At 34.6% G+C, this 13,980-nt stretch overlaps 1 protein-coding gene across 4 annotated transcripts in view; it reads left to right on the top strand.

Moving 5' to 3' along the window:
- Window positions 1-13,980, top strand: part of STXBP5L (syntaxin binding protein 5L) — a 379,510-nt gene that overhangs the window by 215,681 nt on the left and 149,849 nt on the right. For all 4 annotated transcript variants that reach the window (XM_049877576.1, XM_049877583.1, XM_049877594.1 and 1 more), the window contains 2 exons: window positions 4,832-4,979; window positions 6,255-6,322. In XM_049877576.1, coding sequence (XP_049733533.1) covers window positions 4,832-4,979; window positions 6,255-6,322 — 216 coding nt within the window. The remainder of the gene's footprint in view (window positions 1-4,831; window positions 4,980-6,254; window positions 6,323-13,980) is intronic.

A 13,980-nucleotide genomic window follows, 5' to 3' on the forward strand; every position in this document is an offset into this window, starting at 1 on the left:
GAACAAAACACTGCCCAGTCCTGCGCCATCCTCAGGATCGTTGTTATGCTTGAACCCATTGTTGTAGCCACTGTGTCAGTCCATCTCTTTGAGGGCCTTGCTCTTTTTCATTGACCGTCTTCTTTGCCCTCTGAGTTTATCCTCTGCTTTACTGTGTTTACCTTGGAAACCCTGATGGTGTAGTGGTTAAGTGCGAAGGCTGCTAACCAAAAGGTTGGCATTCAAATCCACCAGGTGCTTCTTAGAAATCCTGTGGGGCAGTTCTGTCCTGTAGGGTTGCTATGAGTTGGAATCGACTTGATGGCGGTGGGCTTGGGATCTGCTTTACCAAACAGGATGTTCTTCTCCAGGGACTGACCCCTCCTGATAACATGTCCAGAGGATTGTCAGAAGTAGTCTCACCATTCTTTCTTCTAAAGAGCATTCTGGTTGTACTTCTTCCAAGACAGATTTGTTCATTCTTCTGGCAGTCCATGGTATATTCAATATTCTTTGCCGATACCACAATTCAAAGGTGTCAATTCTTTTTTGGTCTTCTGTTCATTGTCCAGCTTTCGTATGCATATGAGGTGATTGAAAAGACCATGGCTTGGGTCAGATGCATCTTAGTCTTCAAGGTGACTTCTTCATTTTTTAACACTTTGAAGAGGTCTTTTGCAGCAGATTTCCCCAGTGCAATGCATCATTTGATTTCTTGCCTGCTGCTTCCATGGGTGTTGGTTGTGAATTCAAGTAAAATGAAATTCTTGACAATGTCAGTCTTTTCTCCATTTATGATGATGTTGCTTATTGGTCTAGTTGAGAGGATTTTTGTTTTCTTTGTGTTGAGGTGTAATCCATACTGAAGGCTGTGATCTTCGATCTTCGTCAGTAAATGCTTCAAGTCCTCTTCACTTTCAGCAAGCACGATTGTGCCATCTGTGTAATGCAGGTTGTTAATGAGTCTTCCTCCAATCCTCATGCCCTGTTCTTCTTCATATAGCCCAGCTTCTTAGATTCTTTGTTCAGCATACAGATTGAATAGGTATGGTGAAAAGATACAACCCTGACGCACACCTTTCCTGCTTTAAACCAATCAGTATCCCCTTGTTCTGTTCTAACAATTGCCTCTTGATCCTGCCTAACTACTTTTATTAAAATTAAACTTGATTAAATTTTATTTACATATGAGGTGTTATGCCTCTTCCTTTAAGAATTTCTAATATTGGTTTCATTCAAATACATTCTTCTGCTCTCATCGGTACTAAACTGTTCTTTGTCTTATTTGTTAGTTCTTCATGCTTTGTCTTTTTATCTAACATCCTCCAAGGCCCACTGTACTTTACCTTTTATACTCACTTTACACATTTGTACTTATGTTTTATTACCCTATAGAAGTATGTGAATTGACATTTTGCTTGCCAGTCTTTGTCTAACATTTCACTTTGTTCTGTACTATGTTTCCAAATCTCCGTGACATTCCCATTTCATTGTCTGTTATGTGAAATTTAACACATCCGATACTGAATATATTCTTTTTCCCTCCACATAGTCTTGTTTCAGCCATGATTGATATTAAACAAGTTGCAGCTTTGGAATCCTATTCAATTTCTTTCTTCCCCCCGCCCCTTTAATCCTCTACATGAAGGAAAACATTAGGACAGAAAAATTTTGCTTTTCTTAGATTCATATCTTCATTTTCATATCTGCAGCAACCAATTTACACTTTTACCTCTGAATTCCTATAGCAAAATTTTAGTTACTTTTCCCTTTTTAACATCTTTTCCCCTACTCCTTGCCAATATACTAAAATAGTTTTCCACAAACCTATTAAAGGTATTGTTCACCATGTCAGGAGCCTGTCACTGTTCCTTTTGCATTTATCGTATCCCACGTTGCAGGTCTGGTCTTCAGGGTGATCTGTTTATTTTGCTTCTAACTCTTTTCTTTCAGGAATGTGAATAATTTCTGTTGTGAAATATGAATCTATGATCCGTCTGGTTTAACCTACTTGCCACTTGCCATTTGCTAAATGCAATCAGCTTCTTTCCATCTGTCTTTGCATGTACTACTACTACTATTATTATTATTACCTTTAATACCATATGCAGTGTTTTCAGATTGGGGGGAAGAAACCCCTATGTACGTGTACACACACACACACACACACACACACACACACACACACACACACCCACCCCCCATACTCTGGAAATTGAATTAAGTTCCTAATGAAGTTTCTGATAATTTGGGGAGATTATTTTTATCAGCCCCACTCCCCACCCCCCCGGAATTACATCAGAAGCAAGGTGATCATATAGAGTAGGAATAGATATATCATAGAATAATACTGACTTTCTTCCAGTCAAAGGAAGGTGGCTGTCAATGGTAGTTAGGGCTGCTCTAGATCTGAGAAAGTGATTTTTTGCCATGACAAACTTCTTTGGCAGTCTAGGCAGTCGTTATCATTTAGACAGGACTTTTATAATGTATACATTATTTTTTATAATGTATACAGTGTAATAAAGTATAATGTAAAAGTTTGGCCTCTAAAGTCAGACTACCTGTTTTCAATTCTAGCTCAGTTACTTACTGGTCAAGTTACCTAACCTCTCTTGCTTAAGTTAACTATCTATAAAGTGGACATGTGAATATGTACCTGCTTCATAAGGGTATGTGAAGATTAAATGAGTTAGTGCATGTGAGGAGCTTAAAACGATGTCTTGCCCAGAGTTAACATAGGGAGTATTTACAAATATTCGGAGACTTTCTGGTTCTAGAGCCAAACTTAATGTGGGGCAGGGTTTAGGGTTGAGGTGAGGGTAAAATTCAATCAGTACCCAGAATTCTAAGAAGTGTTCCAGCCGTTTCATTTTAAGCACCATGAAAATCTCTTTTTTCTAATTCTCTCACTCTTACTTTTATTATTTCCATTTTATTTCCCTGTTCTAATTCAAAACCCTGCTTTAAATTTAACTTTTCTATGAAACTTTTCCAGGTTAACCCATTCTTCTTTCCTATGAGTTTCAAAGCTAACTTTGTTTTATGTTTTGAGTGCCAAAACATGTTTTTTTCTCTTTGTGCTATTTCAAATTTTGGCAACAGCGTTCATCTCCAGCCCCCATCTCACAAGTCTTCTGTTGTTTGTACTAAATATTCCTGTTAGCAAGATAATGTTATTTATGGAGACATTACTTAGGCATCTAACTTTCTAAGAAGCAATTGTGGCTACCAGAAACATTCTTTGAAATATACAGAAATAAGAAATCTATATTTTGAAAGTCTAATGTTCTTAATGGCAAAGAGTATGAAATAAATACATATAGTATGCCTGTTTCAAAGGAATAGAAATAAAACCTGCTAAGACTATATGGGACTATTTTATTCAATTAACAACTTGAAGTTGCCTTGTTAGATGATGTTGCAATGTTGCAACAGTTCAAATTGAATAAAACCAACATATACTGTAGACTGAATAACTACAGTAGTCAGACATGAGAAAGAGCAATATAAATAGAATTCTATCTTTATGTACTTTTAGAACATAAAAATTATTATATTGTGTTAAAATAGCATTAAATGGAAGAGGAGCTTGATGTTTATAATTGTATTTATAAGTATAAACATATTCTTGGGGAAATACTTTATGGTGTTGTTGTGATATAGAATGTGAGGATCCTGGGATAAACAGACACATAAGTTCTATAGAGCATAAATTTTGTTGTATATGTATATATATGTTTTATGTTATAACTATATTTTAGTTCAATATATTATTGTCTTAATAAAAATCCGTCATGTCAGTGCACATGTTATATTAGTGCTAGGATGTATTTGAATATGCTGGTGGGGAAAACAAAGGTTATTACCTGCATATATGGTAGGACTTTTGTATGCATATTAGTGGTTACAGTGGAATTCCTATCCATAGACTTTATTAGAGAGTCATTCAGGATAGACTGTTACAGTATAAATGTGAGTAAAGGAAGAAATGGACAGATAAAAAGTTAGAGTGTTGGTTACAGAAAGGGATGCTTGAGAAAGAAAGAATACTTCCAACCAAGTGTGAGAGTCTTGGAGGGTAAAAGAGGAAGGGACCAGTGGAAACAATGAAAGATCATATCTCTAGAGATAAAAGTTACCTAATCCATAATGGGAGCTTCTGGAGGTCAAATTAAAGACTTTTGGCAGGCTTTATTTGCCGATTAAATGCAATAATGCACTAAAAAAGACAAGAACAGTGCCTGGTACATAAAAAAGTCCTCAATATATTATGGCTACTGGAATTCTTAATTTGTACTGATATCCTTTTTTTAAAATAATAATAGGTTTGAGGATATGTAATCTATTGCATCCATAAATCTGCATTCCAAATGTTCTCTGGTTTATATAACAGATGATCTTTAAAACATACACAGTCATGCACACACACAATCTTTCAATCATTCCTGCAAAACACAATGTCAAAATTTACTAAAATACTTTATTTATACATATTATATAAATACATATCTTATACAAAGTACCTAGTTGATAGCATGTTTAGTAAATTGATAAGTCAACTTGTATATTATTTTCAGTTTAATAGAATTCATTGTATCATATTAACAAAGCTGTGTTACTATGGAATGTTGGAATTATGTGGAAGAAAATGAATTTGTTCAAGTATTATTCTGCCAGTATTCATGTGATGCCTTATAGATAACTGTTGAAAAAGAGCATCCTTGCTCATCTAATTCTTGTTTGATGCTACTTAAAAAAACAATTATGTGAAATTAATATTTTAAAACTTTTTTGGGTTTACTTTATAAAAAAATATTTATGACATTAATACCTTGTCTTTGTCTATTAGTTTTCCAATCTTTGAAAATCCATATCCCATGGACATTCATGAGTCACCAGTTACGTGTACTGCATACTTTGCTGATTGCCCTCCGGATTTGATTCTAGTTCTCTATTCTATAGGAGTCAAGCATAAAAAACAAGGGTACAGTAATAAGGTAAAAGTAACAATTATAAATAACTTCCTGTATTTATGTTTGTATCATACTTTTTCCTGTTATTTTGTTTTCTTAATTTCCATAGAGGAGGACTTGAGTTAATTCTTTTAAAGTCATACACTGGCATCTTTAAAAAGATAAAACTCCTGAAATTCAAATTTCCTAAATGCTACATAGCTGTAAGCCTAAAATAATATAAATTCCTTACACATTAAGTATACAATTGATGAAGTCCTGGTGGTGCAGTGGTTAAAGCGCTTGGCTGCTAACCAAAAGATTAGCAGTTTGAATGCACCAACCATGTTCTGCAGCAGAGAGATGTAGCACTCTGCTTCCATAAAAATTTACAGCCTTGGAAACTCTATGGGGGCAGTTTAACTCTGTCATATAAGGTCACTGTGAGTCAGAATAGATTTGACAACAGTGGGGTTTGGGGGAAGTATATAATTATCTACTAAGATATATGTATACATACACATGGAGCCCTGGCAGTAGAGTGGTTAAGAGCTTGTCTGCTAACAGAAAGGTCAGCAGTTCGAACCCACCAGCTGCTCCTGGGAAACCCTATGAGGCAGCTCTACTTTGTTCTGTAAGGTCACTATGAGTTAGAATCTACTCAATGGCAATGAGTTTGCAGTTTTTTTTTGTTAATACATACACATAAATTTATATAGTATGTATACACTTACACTTGAAACACAAGATGTAACCTTTGACTATTTTAATTCTTTTGTAAGAAATTCAGAAGAGTCAATTCTTTCTAGTTAATCAGTTATTAATCAGCCAATGGCTAACAAGACATAATTATCAAAAGCAATTTGTCAAATAACATTCTAGAGTTTTATTTTGTTAAATTTAAGTATAAGATTGAAATACTTGCCACTGTAACAGACCACCTATTATGAATTCTATTTTTTTGCACAGGGCTGTTGAGATGGACAACTCCATGGGGCACTGTTTACATTATATTCTATGTGAAATGACACCACCAGGGTTTGACAGTGTACAGATATGTAGCACATGTAACAACACTGTGTTTGTGAAATTAAATAATTTTATTCATGTATGTGGATGATAATATTGGCTAAAAAACATATTTTTGAAGGGAATGGTGTTTGTTCAGTTAAATAACTAAAAGACAGCACAACTTGCCTTTGATTATTTTACAGCTGTTTCAGGCAGTCTTTTATTATTTTTAAATATTTTTTTACTATATTTCTAAGTCATTCAATTAAAAGGCAAAACTTATATATTCTTTCTGGTTACTCTCTTTAGGAGTGGCCAATCAGTGGAGGAGCTTGGAACCTAGGAACACAAACATATCCAGAAATTATTATTACTGGGTAAGTGGGATGTGATTTATTAGGTTATCAATTCATCAACAAAAAGACATTTGAGTTTCAATGCTTGTCCCATAATTGTGCTCTGTGCAGTCTAAAAGTTTAAGAAAAAGTAAATATGTAAGATACAGCTTCCATCAAAAGATTATAAAATTAAGGAAAAAAATAAAGTCAAAGCACCAGAAACATAGAATTTTAACAAAAATATTTCAGGATAGATTTTAAGAGCAGGAAAAAATCAAAAGGGAAAATCATGAGAGATTAGTCAGGGAAAACTTTATGTAGAAATCATAGACTGTTAGCTGTAGAAGGCCGTTATCAGTATCTCTTGTCTCCTGCCAAATCTAGGAATCACTGGTCTATATCTCTGACTTGAAAAAATCAAACCCATTGCCATGGAGTCAGTTCTTACTCATAGCAACCCTATAGGACAGAGTAAAACTGCCCCACAGGGTTTCTAAGGAGCAGCTGGTGGATTTAAACTACAAACCTTTTGGTTAGCAGCCAAACTCTTAACCACCACGCTGCCAGGGCTCCATATCTCTGACAGGTGATTATTTAAAGTATTGTTCAAAACTTATAATGCCAGAAATGTCACTACTTTGTTTAGCAACCCACTTTATGATCTAATATGAAAAATAAAAAGACATAACTATAGCAGAGATGAAATTAAAAAGATAATAAGGAGTCCTGCTTCCAGAAAAATGGAGATATACTTTTCTTTACCTTTCCTGTTCTTAAGTACTAGAAACCCTTGACATTATATATAAAACACGCATAAGATGACTGAATAGTAGAGAGAAGTCAGCTAGTACCCTCGGAATCAAGGAATAACATGGAGGTGAGTTCCCTGTTGTTTTGTTTTGTTTTTTAACCTTACATATATCAGAAATGGAGATGAAGAAGCTGGCAACCCAGAACTGTCAATGGGCACAGACCAAAAAAAAAAAAAAAAAAAAGCCAACACTCTCTAAGCAAGGAAACGGGGCTGTTCAGCAAAACAGGAAACTTTTAGACTATAATCACTTTAGTCCAGTCAAGCACCACAGAAAAAAAAAACAAACTGTGGCCCCACCCCCACCCATGCCAGCAAAGGCTGAATGCTTAGACTATACTTTTACCCTCCTCAGATTGTAATGAGGTGCCCTGCTTCACTGTACTGTGATATCAAAAAAGGCTGGGTAGGAATCTGGGACTTTCATCTCCACTGGGTGGAAATGTAGCCCCTCCCCTGTGGTGTCAGTGGAGACCACGTGCAGAGCTAGAATTCCTACTCCCCATCGTTCCAGTAGTGAGGAGTAATGAGGAGCTTCACCACTTGGGTGTCAATAGAAGTGGGGAAGGAAAGGAGAAAGAGGGCGGGGCTGAAAAATTTGTCAGAAAATAATGGCTGAAAACTTTGCAAATTTGGCAAAAGACATGAATCTACATATTCCAGAAGTTGAGCAGATCCACATAAGATAAACCCAAGGAAATCCACACCAAGACACATTGTAGTCAAACTTCTGAAATCTAAACACAAAGAAAAAATCTTGAAAGCAATGATAGAGAAACCACATCTTACCTCTAGGGCAAAACCAATACGAATGACAGTAGATTTCTCATCAGAAACCATGGAAGGGAGAAGGACACCTGAATATTTTTCAGTTGCTGGAAGAAAAAAACTGTCAAATCAGAATCCTATACCCAGTGAAGGTATCCTTGAGTAATGAAGGGGAAATCAAATTGAAGAAACTAAGAGAATTTGTCAGCAGAAAACTTATTCTAAAAGAATGACTAAAGGAAGCTCTCTAAACAGAAAGAAAATTATAAAAGGAGGAAACTTGGAATATCAGTAAGGAAGACAGAACACAGGAAACAAAAAAATATAAGTAAATACAATAGGCTTTCCTTCTTCTCTTGAGTTTTCTAAATTATGCTTGATGGTTAAAGCAAAGATTACAATAACATAGTCTGCTGTGGTTCTAAATGTTTGTAGAGGAAATATTTAAGACAATAATAAATAAAACCAACCAAACCAAACCCACTGCCGTCGAGTCAATTCCGACTCATAGCGACCCTATAGGACAGAGTAGAACTGCCCCATAGAGTTTCCAAGGAGCGCCTGGCAGATCTGAACTGCCGACCTCTTGGTTAGCAGCCATAGCACTTAACCACTATGCCACCAGGGTTTCCACAATAATAAATAGGGGAGGATAAATAGATGTAAAGGGAGGTAAGGTTTCTGTACTTCACTTGAATTGGTAAAGTGATGCCAGTATACTGTGATAAGTTATATACATATAATGTAATACCTAAAGCAACCACTATAAAAGCTATACATCAAAACGGAATTATAAAAAAATTCAGCTAATCCACAGGAAGGCAGAAAAAAAAAAATAGAAATCAAAAAACAGGAAAAAAAAAAGCTGGAAAAGAAAAAATTAAATGGCAGACTTCAGCTGTACTGTATCAGTAATTACATTAAATGTAAATGGTGTAAATACACCAATTAAAATACACCAATTGGCAGAGTGGATTTAAAAACATGACCCAATTTTGTGCTGTTTGCAATAAACCCACTTTAAATATAACTGTATAGGTATTGATAGTAAAAATACGGAAAAAGATATAAACATTAATCAAAAGGAAGTAGGAATGGCTTATTAATATCAAATAAAGTTGACTTCAGAGCAAATAAAACGACCAGAGACAGAGAAGGGCATTACATAATATTAAAAGAATCAGCTTACCAAGAAGAAATAACAATCCTAAATGTGTATACACAAACCACAGAGCTACAAAACAAGTAAAGCAATAAAACTGATAGAACTGAAAAGAGAGGTAGACAAATTCACAATTACCTTTGAAGACTTCAACACTCCACCTTCACCAGGTGGTGGAACAAGTAGACAGAAAATCAGCAGCACTATAAAAAACTCACAACACCATCAGCCAATAGGGTTTAACTGATATTTATAGAACATTACACCCAACAATAATAATATAAACTTTCTTTTCAAGTGCCCACAGAAAATATACTAAGATAGACCATATCCTGGGCCATAAAATAAATCTCAACAACTATAAATGAATTCAAATCATACAGAGTATATTCTCTGACTGCAATGGAATCAAAAACATAACAGAAAAATTTACAAACACTTAGAAACTAAACACCACAATCCTGATAGCATAACAGACCTTGAAGACATCAAGAGCACAACACATGAATAAAACAACTCTACACACATATATTTGACAACTTAGACAAAATGGACCAATTCCTCAAAAAACGCAAACAACCACAGCTCACCCAAGGTGATATAGATATACTGAATAGCCTTACAACTCTTAAGGAAATCTAATTCATAATTTAAAAACTGCCAAAAAAGAAATCTTTAGGTTCAGGTGGTTTCACTGAAGAATTCTAGCAAATATTTAAAGAAGAATTAACGCTAATTCTGCATAATCTCTTCCAGAAAATATAAGAGGAAAGAACACTTCCCATATGATTTTATGAGCTAACATTACCCTATTTCCAAAACCTGGCAAAGTACCAAAAAAAAAAAAAAAAAAGGGAAAAGAAAACAACAGGCCAGCAACCCTAATGACCACAGATACAAAAATCCTTAACAAAGTATTAGCAAATAAAATTCAGCAATATATAAAAAGAATGATATCCATAACTAATGTGATTTACTTGAAGGATGCAAGACTGATTAAATATTTGAAAATCAATCTATGTAACTTATCATATTAACAAACTAAAGAAGAAAAATCATATGATCATATCAATTGATGTAGAAAAATCATTTGACAAAATTTAATACCCTTTCACGATAAAATAAATAAATGAAAAGCTCTCAGAAAATTGGAACTAAAGGGGAATTTCCTCAACTTGATAAAGAAAAAAAAAAAAAAACCTACAGCTAACATAAACACTGAATGCTTTCCCCCTAAGATCAGGCCAGGCAAGGATGTCCACTCTCATCACTCTAATTCACCATTTTTCTTGAAGTTCTTGCCAGTTCAGTAAGGTTCTGGAGAGATCCTTGAGAAAAGGAAAATGCAAGAAGGTGACTTGAACACTTAGCCCAGCTTTTCTCCTTGAGTTTTAATTAAGAGGATGAGAAGTTGAGCAGAAAGTGGTCATTAGGAGACTGGGAGACTGGGAAGCTGTGTGAAGCTTTCAGTCGTTCCATGGTGCTAATATAAAAACTGAAGTTCAGGGGCCATGGGATGCGTGAAGGTGTAGATCCTAGAAGACTAGTCTACAATAAGTTTTACACCTTGAACTGGAATAAGGTGATATGTCTCTCTTTCAATTACCTGCCAAAAGCAAAATTCAATTTTCTCTGAAGTAATATAGTATCAATCCTATCCATAAGTTACCTCTTCAATTTTCATTTTGCTGTGTCCTATATTTAATGAAAACTTACTACATCAAGAGGCAAGCTCATATGAGCTAAAACCAAGTGTAAATATGAACCGCAGATTCATTCATAAATGATCTAGATATTGCTGATATTAGACACTGACATTAATATATTCAGGAAAATAGATGGAAATGGGGAGAATTTCAGTATAGAATGTATAAAAATGAATCAAGAGGGTCAACGGAAATTACAGAATTGAAAGGCATGATGCCTGAAATTAAGAACTAAATAGATTGGCTTACCAGGATATTAGCTGTAGCTGAAGAGAGGATTAGCAAACTGGAAGATAGTAAAAAAAAATATCTGGATTGAAGCACAGGGAAAAAAGAATAAGATATATGACATGCTGAAGATGTTTGGACATATGTGTAACTGGAAGCACAGATGGAAAGGAGAGAGAAAATAAAGCAGAAGAAATTATTAAAATGATAATGGTGAAGATTTTTTTTCTGAGATACAGATTTAAAAATGCTGTAAACCAAAATCTGAATAAATACAAAGAAAAACACCTACACAGATTGTAGTAAAAATGATGAAAACAAAGGGCAAAGAGAAAAATTCTTGAAAACAGCCAGACATAAAGATACTTTATCTTAAAAGGTGCCGCTAAATTTTTAACAAATTCTGAAACTAGAAGATAATGGAATATCTCGCTCAAAAAAACTGGTAATCTAGAATTTCATACCCAAAGAAGCAATTCTTAAAATATTAAAGAAAAAATATTTGAAGACAAATAAAATTTGAAAGAATTTTTTTTTTTTTGGCCAGCAGAGCTACACTAATTAAAAAAATACTAAAGGGAGCTCTTCATATAGAAGAAAAGCAATCCTAGGTAGAATCATAGAAATGCATAAATGAATTAAAAATAATGAAAAAATTGCTTAGGTTGACCTGACAGTACAAGAAAAGGAGAAATACCTTAACGTGTCTCGCTGGTTTTGTCACATTCAGCATTATCCAGGCATCAGGCAACATCTGCCTTGTGTTCTCTTTATCAAGAACAGACTGTATACCAATTCCCATTAGAAACTGCCCATGCTGTACAAAAGAGGGATTAAAAGCATTTCATATGGAAAAAGTATTCTGGACCACCAAATCAAACCAAACCTGTTGCTGTTGAGTGGATTCTGACTCGTAGTGACTCAATAGGTGCGAGTAGAACTACCCCATAGAGTTTCCAAGGCTGTAATCTTTACAGACTGCCATACCTTTCTCCTGCAGAGCGGCTGGTGAGTTCAAGCTGCTGACCTTTCAGTAAGCAGCTGAGCGCTTTAACCACTGAACCAACAGGACTCCATAAATTGATATGCAATCATTATTGATGTAGACGCTAAATTTTTTAAAGTGTAACCTTGTGTCTGAATGTTTTATTTGTTCTTTAATTGAAATTCTTTGCAATTTTTTATGTAAAAATTCAACTGCTGTCAAAAAAAACTTGAGATCAAGTTATAAATTACCTTGTTTTATAGGTGAAATTTATTTCAATATAAGTTGGAAATCAGTGACTTAACCTTAAAGGAAAAAATAATCATTTCAATGGGTTGACATATTTGGGTATTTATTGATCTGTTTCAAATTTTAAAATTCATTTTCCCCCAATAGATATTTAGCTAGTTTATTAAGATCTATAATAAATTGCGCCAAGGATACAGAAAGGGAAAAGAGGTGCATTTTGTTTTCAAATATTGATGTGAGCTAGTAAATGTGGTTGGAAAAAAAATAATAAATGTAGGAGTTAATCAAAATAAATACTGACTTTTTAAAAACAATAATATGGGTTTTGGTACATACTATTTAAATGTCTAATAATCATTCGTAATAACAACATTGTGAAGTAGAATTAAAATACATGGCAATGATAGCCCAAAAGATGGGAGAGAGGAAAATGGAGATAAAATATGTAACATTCCTGCTTTGTCTGAGAAGAGATAAAACTACTAGTTTATGTTGGACTCGTAAGTTAAGGACTGATTTTCTAATATATGTGTTAACCACTAAAAGAATAACACAAGAATATAATATCAATAAACTGATAAAATGTAGTAATATTTTTAAATGTGATTAATCCTTAAAAGGGCAGAAATGAGAGAAAATGATACAGACTAGGTGAGACAAATAGAAGACAACTGTGCAATTGGTATATTTAAATCTAAATATATCAGGAATTATATTTAATATAATTTGATTTATTAAATAAAGACTGTCAGTCTGAGGGGGAAAAAAAGCCAACTCTAAGGTGCTTCTAAGAGGCACGTTAAATATAAATATACAGAGGATTTGAAAGTAAATGGATTTTAAAAATATACTATGTAAGCAATAAAATAATTGGGCGAAGCTCTCTTAATGTCACATTAAGTGGATATATTGATTTTCTATTGCTGCATAGCAAATTACCACAAATTTAGCAGCTTAAAACAACATCCATTTGTTAGAGCAGAGTATCGTAGGCAGTAAGTTTGGCACTGCGTGACTGGGGTCTCTGCTCAGGGTATCACAAGGCTGAAATCAAGGTGTCGTCCAGGCTAGGTTCTCATCTTGAGGCTTCCAAGCTCATTCCTCTTGTTGGCAGAATTCTTTGTGTTTTTACAACCAAGCTCCTCATTTCCTACTGGTTGTCAGTGGGAGCCACTCTTAGGGAGCTCCCCACTTCCTACTGGTTGTCAGCGGGAGCCACTCTTAGAGCTCCCCAAGTCCTACTGGTTGTCAGTGGGAGCCACTCTTAGTTCTTAGAGACTGGTTACATTCCTTACCACATAGGCCTTCCTCCATGTTCAAGCCAGTAGCTGCGTATCTAGCATTTCTCATTCATCAAATCTCTGACTTATTCCATTTTGACCTCATGTGATTATCTCAGGATAATCTTCCTTTCTTAACATCAGTTTAACCTAACCTTATCATGGGAGTGATATCCTATCAGGTTCATAGTCCCGGGGATTATATAGTACCTGTTATATAAGGGGGTGGGAATCTTGGGAGACATCTTAGAATCTGCAAACACAGTAGATTTTAAAACAAGAAACAGCAATGGGGGTAAAAAGGATTATTTCAAGATAATAAAATGGTAAATCTACTAGGATTTTGAGGATAGATCCTCAAAGTACCTAAAGCAAGAATTAATAAAACTAAAAAAAAGACAAATCTACAATAAATGACAGAAATTGTTACAAATCTCTCTCTGCAACTGATTGAAAAATCAGTGAAAAAGTCCATAATGATGTAGAATTTTTAAACTACATAATTAAT

Source organism: Elephas maximus, chromosome 1, assembly GCF_024166365.1.
Source record: "Elephas maximus indicus isolate mEleMax1 chromosome 1, mEleMax1 primary haplotype, whole genome shotgun sequence".
In the NCBI taxonomy this organism is placed as follows: domain Eukaryota; kingdom Metazoa; phylum Chordata; class Mammalia; order Proboscidea; family Elephantidae; genus Elephas; species Elephas maximus.